The sequence below is a fragment of the Oratosquilla oratoria genome, chromosome 6 (assembly GCF_046742065.1).
Source record: "Oratosquilla oratoria isolate Oo_2021 chromosome 6, ASM4674206v1, whole genome shotgun sequence".
NCBI classification, from domain to species: domain Eukaryota; kingdom Metazoa; phylum Arthropoda; class Malacostraca; order Stomatopoda; family Squillidae; genus Oratosquilla; species Oratosquilla oratoria.
This window is the reverse complement of record NC_134782.1, coordinates 68,902,324-68,915,231: the sequence shown is the minus strand read 5'-3', so window position 1 is coordinate 68,915,231 and position 12,908 is coordinate 68,902,324. Positions and strand designations below refer to the sequence as shown.

At 42.2% G+C, this 12,908-nt stretch overlaps 1 protein-coding gene across 6 annotated transcripts in view; it reads left to right on the top strand.

Moving 5' to 3' along the window:
* The window catches only part of LOC143026574 (uncharacterized), a 50,048-nt gene extending 42,659 nt beyond the window's left edge, over positions 1-7,389 (top strand). For all 6 annotated transcript variants that reach the window (XM_076187202.1, XM_076187201.1, XM_076187206.1 and 3 more), the window contains one exon: positions 7,250-7,389. In XM_076187202.1, coding sequence (XP_076043317.1) covers positions 7,250-7,300 — 51 coding nt within the window. In that variant the 3' untranslated portion in view covers positions 7,301-7,389. The remainder of the gene's footprint in view (positions 1-7,249) is intronic.
* Positions 7,390-12,908: the final 5,519 nt, after the last annotated feature.

Genomic DNA, 12,908 nt, shown 5'->3' with positions numbered 1-12,908 from the left:
GCAGCAATACAACGACTTGATTGACGAGCATTTTCTGAAGGGAGAAAAGTCTATTTCTGAACCCATTAAACGAACAAACTGGCACGGTTTTCAAATCAGAAACCGCACTCTATAAAACAAACCAGCCTTGGTGTCTTGAAAAGTTATCTAGCGCTCTTTGCTAGGCTGTATATGGCAAGTCAGACAAGAGGTGGCAACCTTCAAGAGTTCTTTAGGCACGAGAACCAGTCATGGCCCCCATCTCTGGCACACCTGGGAGACCTCCAATCAGGCAGCAAGGCCGACCTTGTCATCGGCCTCACTTCCATGTTGCCTGCTGCTGTTCAGCTCTCTGAAACTCCTGTGGATGACAATCCTGCAATCTTTCATGACCTACCTGATGTTCCTCCAGAGATCTTGGATGATACAGCCTTCATGATTGTTGTGGACCCCTCAGACAACACAGCAGATGTTTTAGACGATGCTGTCCTTGTCCCTGTTTGTGTGTACACCAGAGGTTGATGCAAAAGTCTGAGATGGTGTAGCAATAGTCCAGATGTTGTCACCGAAGCTGGCGAAAACCTTTCAGGAGTATGTCGACCTGATTTTCCTTCCATACATCCAGTGACAGTTTGAAACTGCAACATGGGTGGACATTGTTTGGGATATGTACAAGAATGACAGTCTCAAGGCATCAGCCAGAGAGAGGAGGGGTTATGGCTCCAGGAGGATGGTCTTACCATCTGCCCAATTGCCTGGCAACTGGAAGGGCTTCTTGCAGGACAGTGACAACAAAACCCACCTCTTTGAGTTCATTTACCGGCTCCGGCGCTTGGCCTTCGAGCCAAAAAATTTCATAAATCTTTGAGTTCATTGTAAAGAGCCTCTCAGAGAAATTGTATGAAGCAGGGAAACAACTCGTTACCACAATTGGTGACAAAGTTCAGTGCTGTCCACACGAAGCCAAAGATACTTTGCAACACTGCTCACACGAAGATTCTGCATGCAGACGATTGTGCATGATCTGGGCTGTACAAGGTCCTCATCAGGACAACAGACACGGGTGTTCTGGTGCTAGCGATTGGACATTTCCACAAAATGGCAGTGACAACTGTGGGTAGCGTTTGGGTGTGGGAAAAACTTCAGGTGCATTGCCGCCCATGACATTGCTGATTTCCTTGGACCAGGAAAAGCACGTGCACTTCTGGCATTCCATGCCTTCACAGGGTGTGACATGGTGTGACATGGTGTCCTTTTTCACTGGGAGGGGGAAGAAAACAGCATGGAATACCTGAAATGCATTCCCTGAACCTACTAGAGCTTTTTTTGGCCATGGTGGACAGGCAGGTAACAGAGGACACCTTCGCCACATTCCAACAATTTGTTGTTCTGATGTAGGACCGCTCCAGCACACTGGCAAAGGTGGACGCTGCTCGTCAAGTCCTCTTTGCAAGAAAAAGTAAATCATTGGAGAGCATTCCACCAACGGAAGCAGCCCTGAAACAACATGCCCTCCGAGCAGAATATCAGTGACTATGTGTGGGCTCAGAGTCTCGATAAAGACCCACATCTGCCAAATCCGTCGAGCTGGGGATGGGAGAGAGAGAGGACAACAAACCCTGGACGCCATTCTGGACGACACTCCAGCAAGCTCAGGACTCCCTAAAGGAACTGATTTGCTGTGGGTGCAAACAGGGCTCCCTTGTATGGGGGGAAAAGCCTTGGTATATGTATGTATGCAAACAGGGCTGCCAGGGCAGATGGTCATGCAGAAAGGCAAACCTGCAATGTACTGTCTTGGGTGCCTGTGGCAGAGACTGTTCACGTGAAGACTAGAAGGCTGATCCTGATGATTGTTCTGATTATTATTTACCTTTTGCCTTGGACATATTGTTGCATTTGGAGATGGATGAAAAGGATTGAATAACAGTGTACTGTGTTATGGCATTTTAGGTATCTCTGAAACAATTGTGACTCAATTAAGACCAACATGAAACTGGACAATTTTTAAATGAACATGCCATTAGATGTTTCCCTATCATGTTTTGGAAGTTATGTCATTACTTTCATCAAAATAACCAGTTAGATTGAGTAAATGACGAAAAAGGCTCTATTCTAGTTTCCAGGTAACGTTGACCTAATTAACAGGCGGCCACGCCCACTAGCGGAGGTGATTGATGTGTTACTGTCGATAATATTGTTCAGAGATATCTTATATACATATATTCCAAACGGCATGTCTCTACTATAAAGTGAACAATCGACCTGGTTTAGTCTTAGCTCCATCACTAAGAATTTGTAGTTGGGACCCAGAATGGCATGTGGGAGCCACTGGTTGATCCCAAGATTGTTTATGCCACCACTGCACGTTAAGTTGGGGTTGATGCAGTTTGTGAAGGCCCTCAAGCAGGAATCTGCCACTATTAACCTCTTGAATACAAATCAAATTCTAATGCACAGTATTAGATGCCCAATGTACAATACAACACACTACACTGGTACTTCTACTTACGAAATTAATTTGTTCTGGAAATCGTTTCGTAAGTAGAAATGCTTATTACCGTATAAATGCCCTAATCGGTTCCAAGCCCTTTAAAAATCGGACATAAATTTTTGATAAATTAAAAAAATGCATCAAAACCTGTAACAAATACACGTTAGAATTAAATTACTGCACAATAAACATAAAAATGAGAGTTGTACATAATGTAAAGAATTTTTTCATTTAATTTTTCTCTTGTTTTAACTGCTATCATTGTCACCTTTCGCCTTCTTTGGTTCAGGTTCACTCAGCAGTGGTTTTTGCCTGACGTTTTGTAAAGAACCGATCCAAGGTTGTTTGCTTTTGTCGGCTTTTAACAATCTTTCGAAAATGTGCAAGGCAAACATCATCATAGTGAGCGATAGCCCGACTAGTGAACACTTTTTCTGGGTGATTCTTTTCAACAAATTCCGAAACTTCATAGAATTTTCCTAAAATGTCTTTTATTCGGGCTGTCGGAATAATGGCTGCCTCTTCATCTTTACTGAACTACTCCTGCACTGCCGTGTGTTGCATCGCCTCCAACTCCCTCAGCTCCTCCGTCGAAAGCTCCTCGTGGTGCTCCTGAATCAACTCATCGATGTCCTCGTCATTCACCTCAAGCCCCATGCACTTTCCCAGCGAAACAATTTTGTCAACTTCAGGCTCAACTTTACCCTCCAACTCCACCTCAAACCCCTCAAAATCTCGTGGGGCAACAACATCGGGCCACAGCTTTCTCCAAGCCACATTAAGGGTATGCCTGGTCACCTCCTGCCAAGCCTTGACGATTATCTTGAGGCAAACAACGATATCGAAGTGCTGCTTCCAAAACTCACAAAGGGTAAGCTGGGTGTTTTCAGTGATGTCGAAACACCTCTTGAACAAGTGTTTCGTGTAGAGTTTCTTGAAGTTCGAAATGACTTGTTGGTCCATGGGCTGGAGGATAGAGGTGGTGTTAGGTGGGAGGTACAGCACCTTAATAAATGAGAACTCCTCCAGGATATCATCTTTGAGGCCGGGCGGGTGGGCAGGTGCATTATCGAGAATGAGGAGGCACTTGATGGGGAGATTGTTCTCCTCTAGGTACCTCTTAACAGCAGGGCCAAAAACCAAATTGACCCACTCAACAAAAAATTGTCTGGTAACCCAGGCCTTGGTATTGGCCCTCCATAGCACCTGAAGTTTTTCTTTTAATATTTTGTGGGCCTTAAATGCTCTGGGATTTTTGGAGTGGTACACCAGCAGGGGCTTGATTTTACAATCCCCACTGGCATTGGCACAAAGGGCAAGTGTAAGGCGTCCTTCATGGGCTTGTGGCCTGGCATTTTTTTCTCTTCTACTGTGATGAAGGTACGGCGAGGCATTTTTTTCCCAAAAAGGCCAGTCTCGTCACAATTAAAAACTTTATGTGCAACGTAGCCTTCATCGATCACCAATTGTTCAAATTTTCGCACAGAGTGAATTCCAGTCCTCCTTTTGAACTTCTCGAACCACCCACGCGATGCCTTAAACTCCTGGTGTGGTTCTTGCGCCGAAGTTCCCTCGCCTGCATCCATCTTTACGAGATCATTAAAGATGGCGGTCGCCTTTTCGCAAATTATGGTCTCGGTCACTGTGGCTCCAACTATCTCTCCTTTATCCACACGAGTAACAGCCTCTCCATCTCATTGTTCACTGCCGACCTCCTCATCGAAATGACAGAGAGGCCTTTGGAAGGAGTCGTAGCTTTTAGGGCTTCCTTTTGTTTTAATATCGTGCTGATCGTAGATGGATTACGGCCATATTCTTTGGCAAGATCAACCAAATGCATCCCTTTTTCGTACTTTTCTATTATCTCTTGCTTTGTTTGTATGGACAAAACAACTCTCTTCTTCTCACCACTTTTCTCCATCACTTTCTTGGGGCCCATAGTGAATAAAAGTTAATACACACAACGTAAAGTTGCAATAAACACTAACAAAAGCTGATGAAAAACTGTCCGAACACTTCGTGCTTTACTGAATTTCGCTAGTGTGAGACAGGCTTTGGTGATCCTCGTGGGCCGACAGGAAAACGAAGAGGATTCTGGGTATATGCACATACACACAGAGGTCCCTCCTAGCCAATGGGATGCCAGGAAGATGCTGGGCAATAGTCAATGGCAGAGCAGCTTGGACGCGCCACTTTCAAACCAAGATACAGGATGTTACAAGTATGTTTATGTTTGGACTCTGGGAGCTGTGAGTAGCAGTGCGTATTTTGAAATTTTCGCCCTTCGTATCCTGAAATTTCTTTCATAGCGAGGCAATATTTTTCCGAAGAAGTGTTTCATAACCTGAAAATTTCGTATGTAGAGCCTTTCGTAAGTACTTGCATTATAAAATCTAAAGTCGCTGCTGTATTACTCGTTCTTTCATTCTGAATAATAATAAACACTGAAAACATGATCAAAACTAGTTCACAGAATTCAAGGGTCACTCGGCCTCCCTTGTATGGGGGAAGAAGCCTTTGGTATATATATGTTAGACTCTGATGCCAGCATCCTCATATCCCCACTCGTGCCTCGTAATGCGTACGTAGGCATAATCCTATTGAAGAGGTTAAGTACCTTATTATGTTCTTCCCCCAAGTTATGAGGTCAGAATCAAAGGTGGGATTTATGTTGGACCTCAGATAAAGGTGCTCGAGTCTAGAGTTCTCCATTAAGCTCATTAGGATTGAGAGAACAGCACGGAACTTTTTCATATTTATCAAGGGCTTCCAGCAGCTGGTGCAGGATCTGGTAAAGGCTTTTGGTGCCATGGGATGCAGGCTGTCCCTTAAACTTCATGTGCTAGATGCTTGTCTGGACAAATTCAAAGACAATAATATGGGCACCTACTCGGAACAACATGAGTGATTCCACCAAGATGTGAAGGAAATGTAGCTGAGGTGCCAGGGGCACTACAATGAGAAAATGATGTGACTATCTGGGGGTTGTGCAGGAGTGTGACCTAGACTACAACCACAAATCCAGGAAATCCAATAATTTCATGTGTTCAAGTTGCTTTATATCTGTCATCTGTTTTTACTTGTTTGTTTTTTATAAGCTCATCATAAAATATAGGATTTTGAATGTGTTTGAGATGAAATGTCTGAGAAGTATGATGGGGGTTATACTAGGCTGGATAGAGTAAGAAATGAGGAGGTGAGGAGGAGAACAGGGGTGGAAAGGGAACTGGGAGATAGGGCTGATGAAAGGATATTAGGATGGTTTGGACACGTGGAAAGAATGAGTGAAGAAAGATTAGTAAAAGAAGTATGGAAGGCAGAGGTGGAAGGAGTGAATATGAGGGGGCGTCCTAGGATGAGATGGATGGATGGGGTGAAAGGGGCATTACAAAAGAGAGGAATGTCTGTAGAGGAAGTACAGGAGAGGACAGAAGATAGGGGTGAATGGAGAAGGGTTGTGTATAGATGATGCTATGATGCATGAGGGGGATGGGGGTGAGGAAGTATGTATGAAAATAATTGACGCAGCCCGAAGGGATTTCTCCCCATATTCTCCTTTTCTGCATGAGGGGACAGAGGGGGGGGGGGGGTCGCCGAATTTATGAAGCGGCCTTGCTGTGGATGTGCTGTGTCTTGCGACACTGCTTCTGACCCAGGGCAGTGAACAGGATGCAGGGATGACCTGTCATCCAGGAGGTGCCAAGATAAAATGGAGGGAGGGGAGTGGAATATATAGGAAATGGAATGGTTGGGAGTGGTTTCTATGCCTTTTTCTTTGTGGCTACCCCCCATGTAGGGGGAAAAAGCCTTTGGTATATGTATGTATAAAATAAATGTATACTCTGTTGATTTAATTATGAACCATATACATATACCAATGGGGGGGAGGGGTTCCTTACAGGGATGTAGTCAAAGGCTAAATTCCACTCTCATCCATTTCATCCCTATACTCCACTCCCATTCACCACCCCTGGGTCAAAATATCATTCACACATGCTCTGTCACCCACCCACTCCCTTACATGGATCACAGCATCATCCATGCATAACCATTCTCCACACCACCCTGATCTTCTTTCTTCTCCCATCCTACCTCAACACTTTCCCTTCTTTCCCAATGCCCCTTTTACCCCCATTCATCCATATCATACTTGGTTGCCCCCTCATGTTCCCTTCCTCCACCTCTGCCTTCTAAACCTTTGACTAGTCTTCCCTCCTATGAACACTTTCTTCACACTTATATGAACTGATTAAGAAGAAAAAAGTCCTGATCACAAACCCAAACTTCTGAGTAAATGAGTGTTTTATATATGTGTGTGTGTGTATATATATATATATATATATATATATATATATATATATATAATCATGTGTGTGCCAAGGTAAGAGGGGTGGAGGGGAGTGGAATATGTAGGGAATGGAATGGGTGGGAGTGGTTTCTATGCCTTTTTCTTTTTGGCTACCCCCCATGTAAGGGGGAAAAAGCCTTTGGTGTATGTATGTATGTATATATATATATAATATACATACATATACCAAAGGCCTTTGGTAGCCAAAAAGAAAAAGTCATAGAAACCACTCCCACCCATTCAATTTCCTATATGTTCCACTTCCCTCCACCCTCCTCCCTCCCTTATATCTTAGCACCTCCTGGATGACAGGTCATCCCAGCATCCTGTCCACTGCCCTGGGATTAACAAATCAGGGAGTGACTTGGAACTGGAGAACCCCCCAAAAAATGTTACACAGTGTTATTAAACATGTATTTTCTTTTCAGCCCAGATCGACTTCTGCAGTTGAGGAACCAAAAAAAGAAGAGGAAAAGTGAAGCAGCATAAGGATATGGAATTGTGATTTTAATTTTTTAGGACCTTTGAATCTTTTATTAACTTGATTAATTACATTAAGGTTTACTAAGGAATGTTTCATTGACCTTCAAAGAATATAACACAAATGAGGTATATGGAGATGCTATGGAAAGTGATTCACCATGGTCTTGTGATCAATGGCTTCTACCTTCCTGGATGATAAGTCAAAGCTTGTATACTGCCCAATCCATGGAATATGCTTCGACCTTGCGCATGTGCAGATCCCAACTAGTGTGTGCGTGCAACACTAAGGAAAGATGTATTTTCTATGCATATAGGGCACAGTTTCAACATTGACATTAGTGTTTAGAGTTGTTGCTTCCGAGTAGTCTTATGACATCAAATGTTGCACGATTAATTTTAAAACATTGCAAGCACCACCGAACTTGTGAATATTCAGGGATATAAACATAAATGCTCAAATTAATTTTTGGTTTGGACATGAATGCTGAAAATTTGAGTTGAGTACCTGACTAGTTCATGTTTACTTTGCTACCCAGGAAGCGTAGCACAATCGAGGCAATGCCAATTGTGAATGCAAGTAGGCATGTACTCCATTTGTATCCTGGAAGTGATTTAATCTCTGAATACTCTATTCATTGTATCCCTTATTTATCACCCCTGGTGATGAGCTTAAAGCTAGTGTTGATAGTAGCAGTGCTAAAATGTCAGACCAATCTCAATGGAAATGAGTGTAGGAGTTGGAAGTATCAATTTGTTGAGTAGTTGGGAAGGCATATGGGATGTTGAGGAACAGTGTGGGCTTAGGAAGGGTAGAGGATGTGTGGATTTTTTTTTTTTTTTTTAGAGATTAGTGGAGCTTGTGTAGGTGAGGATGGACGAGTTGCCATGGATATCCAATATATATGTGAATGGGGCGGTATGCAAGGATAATGGGCACAGGATTGGAGATGGATAGAGATATGAGGGACAATGGGAGGTGACCCAGTTATTTGCTGATAACTACTTGTGGCAGGGTCAAAGGAGGAGTTGATGCAGTTGGTGACAGATTTTAGGAAGGCATGCAATAGGAGGAAATTGAAAGTAAAAAGGTAAAAACAAGGAATTGATTAGCAGCAGAAAGTCCCTACTACATTATTGTTTGGATAGCCAGATCACATGGTAACCACTACAGGTAAAGCCAAAGGGTTTCGTGTCAACGATGCTGCAAGTATTTTCAATATGAATTAATGTACAAGAGGTGAAGATGGCAGTAAGCTGGAGGTGTCATAAAGGAAAGGTGGTAGACTTTATAAATATGAAGTGTCATATTTAGCAGGTAATGGGGTTGGAAGTAAATTGTAGTGAGGGGAGCGAGTAAAGACACATGTTAGAAGATTTTAAACAATAATTAATAGACATCAGGCATCAAATTACCATTGAACATAGTGTAGATGGGTCCCTCCCCCTTTTAGATACATTAATAAAAGATTATGGCACTTAAAACACTTCTGTATACGTAAAAATGGCTAACTCCGGACATTGCCTAAATGGGACTAGTGAATGTCCCCTAAGATACAAAGACATGACCATCAGCACCTATATCAGAAAATCCCTGTCACTAATAATTGGCAAGCAGTACAGAGAGCTACTTGGACCCTTATAAATGATAGATTCACCAATAAAGATAGTGTGTGAATCTCGAAGAATTTTGGACAGAAACCACTCAAGCCACCAGGACACTGTCAAAAACGATTAAAATAAGTCCTAAAGAAGAACACTGAAGTACAATTATATACTATTAAAAAAAAAGCTGATGTACAATACAAGACTAAAAGTTACTTCTGGCAACTCGGATCATATAGGTATACTTGCAGTGGCGGCGCCAGAAATTTTTAGTTGGGGGGAGGGGGAGCTGAGCAAATTTTTGGGGTGGCTTATAGTACAGTATTATAATTTCTGCGTTGGCGGCAATCCGAAAGGCGTAGTCCAAGGCCCAGCATGGGGTCAAAGGGGCCTGCCTAGGGTCCAGGGGCACCGCCCTGACGGGAGCTGTGCTAGGATTTTTTGGTGGGGGCTGAGGAGGGACTACATGTTGACGAGGGGCTGGTCTCAGAAAATAAACTCATGATGGTCATTCACGAACATCTGAACATGGGAGGCATACCATGCTGTTTTGATCCCAGTAAAAAAGTTTATTTTCTAACCTCGCTTTTCTATTGTTCGAGTGAGGTATATCGAGTTTCCAAACCCACTTAGGTTGCAAAAAATTTCACGGTACTTTGGGCATGCTGTGACTAGGGTATTTTGAGCTGGATTAAATGTCTATGAATGGGGTATTATTGTCTGTCGATCATCAAATTGTGTAATTGGGCAAGGAAGGAAATCGTGTATATTTTTACCGTGACCAATTCATCATGCAGTACATGCCATAGGAAATTCAGGGCCAATATGGAAATTCAAAAGCTTCTTAAATAGTATTGTGGGCCCTGGCATCTAATCACCCTTTTAACCCATGTAGCATATACGTCTGTGTAAATTGTTTCATAAAACATTACTTGAAGTGGGCTATATTTCTTCAATTGTCGAATAAAAGAAAATTGAAATAAAAACAGGTTTTACGGATTGTAAAACATATGAATGAAAATGAAATTCATATATAGCTGAACAAACACTTGAAACAGCACTTCCCTAGAAACTATTTACATATTTCGATAACAACAATGTAATCCTCTTGCTACACTTAATTGCAAGTTGTTCCTAAGAATAGTCTTAAAACAGATAGAAATACATGTTTTCTTCATTCGGTGTCCTTCATATGAAAAGACTAGTAAATCCTTGATGTTTTGACATTTCATGGATTTCAACCATAAACAGATAAAGTTAAAAAAAAGGGAAACGCACGATGATATATCTTGGGAAATACATCGTTCCACCTACTTTAAAATGATACGCCTATTATTATGGTTGGCAGCAAATACATCGATAATCATATCCCTGTCTAACATCTTTGTTCTTTGGGAATTGATGTTTAATACTCCAAGATTACTGGTACGTTTGTAACCACTGCTGTTACGCAAGTAGGTTTTCATTTGCTTTAGTCACGAAAAGCCTCTCTCACATGATGCTGAGTTAACTGGAAGAGTAACGCTAATACGCACTAGCTTGTACAAATCTATGAATGCATCTTTGTACGGTTGGAGCATGATGACAAGTTGCATAGGTGTGTCCACTTCCATTCCCTGCTCCTGCTTTCTGGCAATCGACCTTCTTAGTTGGTGCAGCTCTATGGATAGATCTTTGTCCTCCACCCCGGAATTTGCAGCCATTCCTGATAGCTTTTCCTTGTTCAATAAGGTTGGATGATTGGGGTTGACTGCTGCGGTTCTGGAGTCTAGACCTACCAGGACAAGGGATCATGTAACCTTGAAGAGGTGCAGCGGCTCGAGCGACCAAAATGACTGCCCGGGGTATGTCTAGAATACCCTGTAATCCGTATGGAGGGCGATAGTCATATGGAAGTTACTGATTAGTGATCCCGAAAGACTTAGGATAGGGCTAGCAACCCACTAAGACTCATTTAACTGCTCAAGACACGCAAAGTGAGCCTCGGACCCTATGGATTAAGCAGTTGACGGCCCGGCGATCAAAAAAGGATAAGAAACTTGGAATTGGAACAATAAGGCTTGATTCACACTATCAGCCTGCTCTCGGTCCAGTCCAATATTGTCTCGTTAATTTCAATGGAAGCATTCACACTGGCGGTTTCGCTCCGGTCACGGTTCCGTCAAGAGATTTTTACTGGAGCGAGAGCGGAGCGTGACCGGACCGTGAGCGCCAGTGTGAACTCAGTTGCCACGGTCCTGCTCCTCCTGCTCCACTCCAGTCGAGATTCAGCCTTCATATAAGCAAGTAGTGTTATCTTCTGTCCTACCAAACCATGGATAATCCAAAGGAAACACCCCAATGGGATCATGAGAATGTTAGAAAAATGATAAAAATACGTTTTCTTTTTATTTATCACTGATACAATGACAATGCGTACAGCGAGGATATACATAAGCATCGACCGAATAAGATATAACCTACAAAACTTACTTTAATTTTGTGGATTCAGATGAAATGCTAATAGAATTAGTCAAAAGGTAAACCAGAGCTGTATGACACTTCGCTGCACTACAGTGATAACGTGGCGAAAAGAAGCCGTGTTGAAATAAGCAGGCAGCTGGGTTGTGAAGGTAAGAAATTCCATACAATAGCCTAATGTCCACTGTGGAAATGCATTTCCTATCCTCACTAAACAATTTTTCTATACAATAATGTTTGCATACTTATCATATTGCCAAGGTACTGAGAGAAAAAAAAATACATTATTAACCGAAGAAAGAAATTCCATATGCATAATAACAGCCTATTATCCACTGCGGAAATGTATCTCCTTAGCTCACTCAACAAATATTCCTACACAAGTTTGTTTGTCTACTTATATTTTATCATTTTGCCAAGGCATTGAACCAGCTGGGAAGCTGAAATAATCTTAAAGTGTATCTCTCACGCCAAAAGCCTCCTTTGTAGCATTTCCCCCTCTTCCTCTCATTGGACGTACTGTGTTTGATGGAGGCATGACAACAGTATCTGGTAATGCAACATCATTTGGGTGTATCAGATTGTGAAGTATGCATGTTGTTGTAATGATTGCATTAGCGTTAGAAGGCATAGCTTTAAGTTTCCTTAAATATATTCTGAAGGTTTGCACTAGAATACCAAATGTGCACTCAACTATCCTCCTGGCTCTAGATAATCTATAATTAAAAATCCTCTTCTCTACCTTATGTTCAGTCTGTGAACCTGGGCAGGGCCTCATCAAATTTCTCTTCAGCGGGAAAGCCTCATCTCCCATTATAACGTATGGTGCAAGCACATCAGTGCCAGGAAGTGCAGCAGCATCTTGTACATTTCAGGTCATCCTCAATTTTGGATAGTATTTTCTCAAATGTTCCTTTGTTCATTCTGAAATAGCTGTGGAATTTACTCTCATCATCAATAAGACGAGGATGCAGAGTATGAAATTCTCCTTCAGTCTTCCTATCTTGCAACATAGGATGAACCCACAATCTCTTTCTTTTTCTATTTTGTTTTCCTTCTTCTTCTTCATCAAGTGCAATAGTGATTATTACCAACTCTGCTTCAGAAAAGTCACAAATCCTTCGTAACTGATGGTAAAACTTCTACTGGTGTCGAGGGAGGGAGAATGACGGGAGTGAGAGCAGACCGTAGATGTGAATACCTCAGAACCGAGAGCGGAGCGCGACCGGACCGATAGTGTGAATCAACCCTAAACGTCTGCACTTTGAAAGATAAAGAAGAAGAGATTATTGCCATCATGAAAGATAGGAAAATAAATATTTTAGGAATGTGTGAAACAAGGAGAGGGAAATGGCAGAAAAACAATACATGACAACTATCAACTGATATGGAGCGGAATGCCAAATGAAAGAATGCATGGAGTGGCGATAATGATGACACTAAGGATTGCGGAGTATGTTGAGGATGTTGTTTTTGTAAATGAAAGAATAATTAAAGTGACTGTGAAATTAGAAGACATTAGAATAACATTTGTACAAGTTT